We start from the raw sequence: 8,417 nt of genomic DNA, 5'->3' as shown, positions 1-8,417 counted from the left end.
CTGGCGGAACTATTAACCGCGCCCCTTTGGGGTCTGCTGAGCAGCGCGCCCCGTTTGGGGGGGCATTTTGCCCCCCCCCCCTAACCCGCGACCGCCTGGGGGGGTCGGATCCGACCCCCTCCGTTTTTCTTGAATAACTTATGAACCGCTTACGCTATCGACTTGAAACTTGGCTACCTTCTCCCCCATCAATTTGACGTCTTCTGTGCAATTTTTAAGAAAAAATTTCGATTTTTTTTTTAGATATATCGATTTTAGTGATGTAACTACATGGCGTTTTCAGTCAAAAAGTGGCAAATGTTTAAAAAATCGCCAAAAATCAGGGTTTAAAGCAAATTGCAAATTAAGGACATGAATAGACGCAGCTCAACGAGTTCTTTAAAATGGCTATCTCGGATTTTCTATAAAATGCGTTTTTCACTCCTAAAAATTCAAAAAACTATATTTTTTGGAAAACAGCTAATAAAATCCGAAATTTTGAGAATTTCCAAAAAACCGGAATATATGTTATGAAGCTCTATTAGAACATTAGATATCCCAAATTTCAACTTTCTATCTTGATTTTTGAGCCCCAAATTGTAAAAAATAGCTCCAACATGCATAGGGCATGGTGACGTCATAAGCATTTTCGTGAATTAGAGGCACTTCTGAACATTGCATGTGAAAACAAATGGCACCACTAGATTCCTGGGACAAAGCTCGTCTAGAAAAGTGCATTTTTTATGTTAAAAATAAAAAGTTGAAAAATTGACCTTTTTTCTTAGCCCTCGTTTAGTTATATATGGTATAAACGATTTTTTATGCTTTCAATGCACACTTATCACCAGCACAGTGACTTGGGGGTCACATATAACCATTACCATCGGATTCGGCGTGAAAAATAAGCCATAAAACATGTGTCGGACGCCCATGTAGCAGAAAGTGAAAACCGTGACCTTTCGTGACCTGACCTGACCTTGACCCGTACTTAGTATGACCCCTATACGCACATGGTACCTTCACTAGGTCTTTGATGTCATTTTTGGTGAGTTTCGAGCAGCAACTGTTGATTCCGCTGTCCGTAAGCCTAATCATGCAAAACCCCATAATTTGACCTTTGACCTGACCTTGACCCGAAAGTTGACCTCAATCTTAAAATCTTAAGAGTGCTTTGGGAAGGTCTCCGGCGGGGCTCGATGCGACCATTGGTTCTCGAGATAACAGGGGGGGGTCGGATCCGACCCCCCCCCCAGGCTGTCGTGGGTACGGAAATAGCCCAGGCGGTGCCGGGCTAATATATCGAGAACCTCGCAACATAGCGACAAGCAGCAAACGATGTTAGATAGCCCCAACAAGTAGCTACCTGTTGACCCAATTTCATTGACCCCGGTCGAACCGATGACGTCACAGATCAGGTCAAAGGTCGAATTTTCACCGTTTACAGGCATTTCAAGAAATGTGTTGTAAAATCGAATAAAAAGCATGTCGGTATTGACGAAGTGTCATTTCTAATCTTCCTCAGGTAAATGATAGTAATTCGTATTCGTTTCGGGCTACACTGAGGTAAAAAATTGTTAAAAACCAAATATTTCGGCTTTATTGAGTAGCCTTGTTCACTGGTTTGAAATATGAAATACAAAAAGACGATACAAATGTGATGACATGCGAAACAGGTTCGTGCTATCAATGATCTGTGACTTCCTTTTTTTACACTGTGCATACGCTGAAACAACCATACAGTTCAAATCATCACACATCGTTATGACAGTCGTAATAAGATATTATACATCGTCTGATTCGTATCATCGTCGAAAGTCGGAATCGTATAAGCGCCAGACGGTCTCTTATAAAAATGCATTAAAACCTGTACTTTGGCTATCATGCAAAGACAAGAAAGAGTAACTAGATACTTTTGAGATGCAAAAAAAAACAACAACTATGGTTCCCCATTTTCTCTACCAGTATAACGCCTTTTGGGGCGACTAACGGAGCGAGCGAGGGGGTGGGTCTTGCACGTGCGAAATTTCGAGGGGGTACCTCCAACTGACTTGTGCACGGCACCCTACTGACTGGTCTCTAGCGATGTGCCAAATTTGGGCACAATCGGCCCAGCCGTTCTCGAGATCTGGAAGCGGCACCCTGCACGTGCGCACGTGCAAAATGGGTCCCAACTGACTTGTGCACGGCACCCTAGTAACCGGTCCCTAACTGTGTACCAAATTTGAGCGCAATCGGTCGAGCCGTTCTCGAGATCTGGAAACGACCCCTGCACGTGCGCACGTGCAGCAGCACCCCAACTCTGGCACATGGATATGCAGTGCCTAGTGGGTGCCTACCTACATGCCAACTTTCAGCGCAATCGGCCAAGTAGTTACCGAGATATTGCAACAATTACAAAAGTGACACCTCTTCGTTTTGCACGTGGCACGTGCATAAGGGGTCACCCACATGCATCGGGAATAGTCCAATACTTGGTAGAAGGAATGAAGCTACCCTACAAAAATTACCGCGTGTAAATCGGCCAAGTGGTTGCTGAGATATAAGCCTCGCAAAAGCGTCCGCACGGCCGGCCGGCCGGCCGGCCGCTCATACTCAGAAATTTCCGTTAATTCTACGTAAGACTCCGCTCGCTTCGCTCGCTCCGTAATAAAACTAACACATGTCAACACAAAGCAACGTCCCAAATCGGGCTAATGGTAGCTTTGCCCACCCCCCTATTCATTGTTGACTTGTGTATCTTTATCTCTAGAGCTTCCCGAATCGTTCTTCTTTTCCAGTTCCGTTCAATGGCCAATTGGTTGTAGCTTTTCGCGGGTCCAAATCTCTAGCACATGAGAAGGCGTGTTGTGCTGTAGCCGATGTGTCCGTGCGACCATGTCTTATATCAGCCACATGTTCTTTCAGCCTCGTAAGCTTGGGAGTCTGGGACGTCCACTTTCTCCGACATAAGACTCCCCGCAATCACATTTAATCTGATAGATGACACCCTTTTGCATTTCTGGATCCGTCTTGTCTTTTACTTGAACTAGATGATCTCGAAGCGTTCTAGCTTTGTGCCCTGTTTTGATGCTGTGTTGACGTAAAAGTCTTGCTATGGGCTCGCTCAGTCCTTGCACGTAAGGTAAAGAAATGTACGTTGTTCGGCTTGTTTCTTCATGTGCATCTGTCCTATTTGCTTTCTTCTGCGCTAATCCCTTTTTAATCACATGATTTGGGTATCCGTGCTGCTTGAACACTTTCCCTAAATGCTCCTTTTCTTTCGCTTCCGCTTCTTTGATAGCACGAACCTGTTTCGCATGTCATCACATTTGTATCGTCTTTTTGTATTTCATATTTCAAACCAGTGAACAAGGCTACTCAATAAAGCCGAAATATTTGGTTTTTAACAATTTTTTACCTCAGTGTAGCCCGAAACGAATACGAATTACTAAAAAGCATGTCATTGAAAAGCATCGATGGGGAATTGTTCGGCAAACACATATTCTACTATACGAGGTCACTGATACCAGGTCAAGGCACAGCTGTGCCCTGTGCTATTGTAACCGTCTGCAGTGACCTGACCTCTGGAAGTCAGGTCACTGAGGGTTACAATATGAAAATATCATGTGATGCATGTTTTATGGGCCATTGTAGATGACAAATGTGATATGTATGTAGGTCAGGCAGCCTGTGGGGCCAGTTTAGGTTATGTTCTGGTGAAGGTAAGGTCTGAGGTCAAGGTCAGGTAAAATTAGGTCAAAATTCAAACTTGATATTTTTGTAGGTAGGCATAAAATGGGTACCTATTGATTCGATGCAGCTCGTCACGGGGAGTCTCATTTTAGACTAAAAAAAATAAGACCACCATTCGCTAAAAATTGAGGTAAAAAAAATTGATTTTTCCGAAATCCGAAGAACTTTTGGGATTTTTTTTTTGTTTTTTTTTATAAAAAAAATATCAATTTTTATTTTGGGGGTCAAAATAACAAAATTTTCAAAATTCGGGATAGCAGTTTTGTAGCGCCGTCTATTCTCTGCACGACCACGTACCTAAAGAACTTTGAAATTGCTTGTTAACTGTAGCTTTTGTGAGCGTTTTAAGATTTAATGTTTTTTGCTCATTCTTGCTCGAACATGACCTCAGTTTGACCTTAATAACTCCTGACCTAAGGTGACCTAAGAATTGACATTTTGTGTGAAGGTGTCAAATTGACGCCCGGGAAGCTACCGAAAAATTGGTAGCGCTGCGCGCCGCCGTTTTCTTACTATTCAGGAACAACCGCAGGGGGGTCATATTGCCCCCTCCCCCTCCCCCCAGCGGGGCGAAGCTTAATTGTTGTAGGTATGTACTTCTGATTAGGAAATTGAAACGTAACATGTGTGGTCTCCCTCACCTATGCTTTGACGCATGTCCCATAGCTACAAATCACAATAATTCACAAGCAGTTGAATCATGAATAAATGATTGAAAGAATGCTGAATGGAGAGGTAGGTAGGTATCTGATGCAGAAAACCGCTTTTCGATCGGTCGAGTGGGAGTCAAGATAAGTAATTGTTTGTAAGAGGCCTCAAAAGAAAATGTGCACGGGGGTGCAAAATTGAAGACAGACTTTATTCGAATTTAATGAAAAGTGTGAAAAATTAACACAAATAGGTACACACGAATTGTTCAAAGCAAGTGTCGCGAAAGCTTTGGATAAAAGCGTTGAGTTAAATCTTTCCTACTTATTATGTAATTAGAAAGACAGTGGAAGGTTATCATATTTATTTAAGTCGTGCACGAAAGTTAAGATATCGCCGACGTATAATTGCATGCGTACCTGTGATTTTACTGTGTACCTACTTCCATGTTTTCATATTCGCGACTTCGTCACTTTGCGCTGACCGTGACGATCGGGCTACCGCGCCGCTCATCCTCCTCATCGACCAGGGAGATCCTGCGTCTGGGCGCCCCTCGCAGCGGCCCTCTGCTGCTCGTCTCACCGGGTCATGTGCTCGGGTACGACCCGCTGCTGAAGGTGGCTCGCTGGGTGTGTGAGCGTCTCGTCCAGGACGGTTCCGGCTCTGCCCGAGCCCACGGCCGCCGGCCCGGGTTCCGAGCCGACCCCCGTCTGTCCCCGCAGGCAGCCGCCCGACCGTTTGACCTGCGCGGCAGCGGCCTCAATCGAGGCCACCTGGCGGCGGCGGCCAACGCCACCTGTCGGCGCTCGCTGCAGTTCAGCTTCCTAATGTCAAACGTGGTGGCGCAGCCGGCGGCGGTGAACGGAGGCGTGTGGCGGCGCCTGGAAGGTCGCGCCCGCGCCCTGGCCGCATCAGGTCCGGTGTGGGTCACCTCGGGTCCACTGTTTGTGCCGAGGGCGGAGGCGGACGGCTCTGTAGCCCTGCACGTGCCTCTGGTGGGTGCCGGCCGGTTACCAGTGCCCACTCATCTCTTCAAGCTGCTCGTGTACCCCGGGAAGGGCGGCCGGCTCACCTCGGAGGCGTATGTGGTGCGGAACGGACCCGAGAACGGCGCGAAGGCGCTCCGGGAGTGCACTGTCACGGTAGAGGAGCTGGAGCGGCTCAGCGGTCTAAGGCTGCTGCCCCGGGTCCGCAGGAGCGACCTGCACCAGCTGACCGCCGCAGACTTGTGACCCGACTAAAACGAGACCTGATACCTTCATCTCTGCTGTTTACGGATTATAAAGTGCACTGTTCAAAAGAAAATAAATACCTGCAGTCTGCACAATCTCTTTTATCTTACAAGATCTTGATTTTAATTGACCTAGAGCGGTCGCCAGTGTTATGCTGAGATAATATTTAAGTTGGTATAAACGTAAAATGCGCTTGGTAATTGGTATTGGTAAAAGGAATAGGTATTGGTATATTGGTAAAAGCATATTCGATGATGATACGGTTTGTATCATACATGCATAAATAGATTCGATTGTCATCAGGAAACAAAATAATCGCAGGGTTCACGAACACTGTCTCAAGATCACATGTGGCGGGATAGGCACCCTTGCCGTCAGGTCAGCCACCTTCTGGCGCTGCCCCTCGGTCAACGCGCCCTGTGGCCTCGGCTGACCTTCCGTGGCTGGTCAGCCGCAGCCGCTGCCGGCACCTCACCCACGCCGACCACCAGTCACGCCACGGAGAGAAGGAAGGATCTGGTGACGCGTCCGGCACGAGACGGGCGGCAGCGGGTGACGCGTCCGGCACGGGACGGGCGGCAACGACCTCGGGCACAGGGGGTCAGCGACCGGCTCAGCTGCACTGCTGTCAGCGACCTCAGATACGGTATGAAACTATGGACTGCACAGTGCACAGTGCACAGTACACATATGTCAGTGACCTCAGGTACGGCTACTAAGCTCTATTAGTAGCTGTAGCTCTGTTAGCTTGCAGGCATTTAATTTGTCGATAAATGTCAAAATTATAAAAGTTGACCTTTGATTGCATGTGCGAATGTGGTAATGCATTATATTTTTAGATTGTTAGTTGTTATGAAAATGACAAGAAGGGAAGCTGAATCCAGTTCACCAGGCTGCTAACATTGGATGCCAAAAAAATATTTGGACCTATTCGTGGAGCTTCATACCATAACATTTTACAAACTGCCTCAAGTAATGGGATATTGGAGTAGAGACATAAATCCAAATAAGTTCAAATGCACTGCGGATTGTACTGAAACTAAGATAAAATGCTGCAATATCTACCCTACATTGCCATCGAACGTTCTTTATTGAAATGTAGACGTCTTCGTTTTAAATGCTCACATTCAATCTCAAACCTACTATAGGTAGGTACCTATACCATTCCTAAAATCAATCCGGTGAAGCTATAGCTTGGTGTGCAAGGATAAAATGCAAGGATAAGGATATTGTATGCATTATCTGCAAAGCGCATAAGATGGCACAATATGACACAAAGTGCACGGTCTTTCGCCCCCATGTTCAAACTATACGTCGTTTTTTTTTTAATTAAAAAATAAATATTACAAAAGAAACTCAAAGCTCTACGCAGTTATCAGTAAATAAAATAATCTTCATAGGTAAGACAGCTAAATACGTAAGCTTCAATGAACTTTTATGCCTTGATCAGTGATCACGAACGGTATGCATAGCAATATAAATTATGCACCAACGTCCGGCGTTGCGTAAGTCGTTATGTGCGAGCCGAGGTATGCGGCGCGCTTAAAATGAAAAGGTAACGCACCAAGTTCTCGGGGACCCGAGCCGACTCTTAAACCGTTCTCTGTACAGAAGGCACGGCCAGGCGGCTTCCCTCGAGCCCGGGGCCCTGTTTGGTATTCTGCGGCTCGCCTGATCGGCAGTGTTGCGGCAGGGGTGTCGTTAGGGCTCCACACCTGGGCCCGATCTTATAAATGCCGTAAAATCGATTTGTAGCACTGGCTGGGGTTCAGCTACAGAAAACGGAGCTGCTTAATGCAAAATGGTTTTTACGGATTTTAGTCCATCGTATGTATATTGACGGTCTCATGAATCGTTTCGCTGACTGATCGCATTTGCCAGTTCACTGATATCACTGTACATATGTAGATGTTAGCAAATACCATGAAAATACCATGAATTACGACACTTACGACATAAGATTGGAGCAACGCCTTACGGTGCGTGTAACTTTTGTTGCCTTAGGTATACTCGAGTGGTATAAATACACGGGAGTTCATGGGGCCGATCTCACGCGGGAGATATCAGTCTTCACTGTCCCTGCCGGCTGCCTGGCAAACAGGCTGACGGAGCCCACCAACCAAGTCTGCGTTAGCAAAGCCCCAGTAGCTATAGGACAAAACAAAACTCTTGAAATGCATATTGGCCTACATACTAAGTAGGCAACGTAAAAAATAATAATATTAGCTCTATCATAACTCACTAGTACGCATGCAAGTGCATAACTAGCGAGTGCGAAAGCGTTACTGCAATATCACGGACCTCATCCCTCGCCCGGTCATTTAGCTGGTGACCTTTGGCAAGCCCCGGATATGATCCACAGATGCATGTCGACCTGATCCAGTAAAGCCGCTGTGCCGTTGATTAAGAGCTGTCCTCTCATGGTATAGCACCATCGTCAGTGATGCGCCGATAGAGATAGTGTCGGGTGGAGCTGGATTTCTGGGTACTTTGGCACTTGGCAAGACCCAAACTTTTCTATGTGGCTTTTCAGACACGTTTGGATGAAACTCCGATATCACAACCTCTAGAGGAAGGCTTCCCAGTTTTATGTAACGTCTAGAAATCTGTTGATTGGGTGAGAAGCTGTGCATGTGGGGAAGCGCCACCGGTCGGTGCCGATCTCGTAGTTAAAGTTAGTCAAAATGAGCAGTGTTGCATACGGGTGGAGCATATTCTAGGTAAAAAGGTGTAACTTGAATTCATAGCTATGTAAATTAAGGAATGCAGTCTGGTGCTCAATGCTCATGACTATGAGTACGACTATTCAAAACGTACATATATTTG

General features: G+C 46.1%; 1 protein-coding gene across 1 annotated transcript; it reads left to right on the top strand.

Moving 5' to 3' along the window:
• The first annotated feature begins 4,600 nt into the window (after positions 1-4,600).
• LOC122367385 (endonuclease G, mitochondrial-like) lies at positions 4,601-5,686 on the top strand. The gene has a single exon (XM_043340424.1). It carries the CDS (start codon positions 4,806-4,808, stop codon positions 5,589-5,591), a length of 786 nt encoding a protein of 261 aa, XP_043196359.1. The 5' UTR covers positions 4,601-4,805; the 3' UTR covers positions 5,592-5,686.
• The last annotated feature ends 2,731 nt before the right edge of the window (positions 5,687-8,417 follow it).

Source organism: Amphibalanus amphitrite, unplaced genomic scaffold, assembly GCF_019059575.1.
Source record: "Amphibalanus amphitrite isolate SeventyFive unplaced genomic scaffold, NRLGWU_Aamphi_draft 000865F_arrow, whole genome shotgun sequence".
Taxonomy (NCBI): Eukaryota; Metazoa; Arthropoda; class Thecostraca; order Balanomorpha; family Balanidae; genus Amphibalanus; species Amphibalanus amphitrite.
Note: the sequence above shows the minus strand (reverse complement) of the source record. Positions and strands in the feature narration are given on the sequence as shown.

Excerpts from the sequence above, each read along its gene's own strand:
- LOC122367385 (XM_043340424.1), top strand. The coding sequence starts at position 4,806 with ATGTTTTCATATTCGCGACTTCGTCACTTTGCGCTGACCGTGACGATC.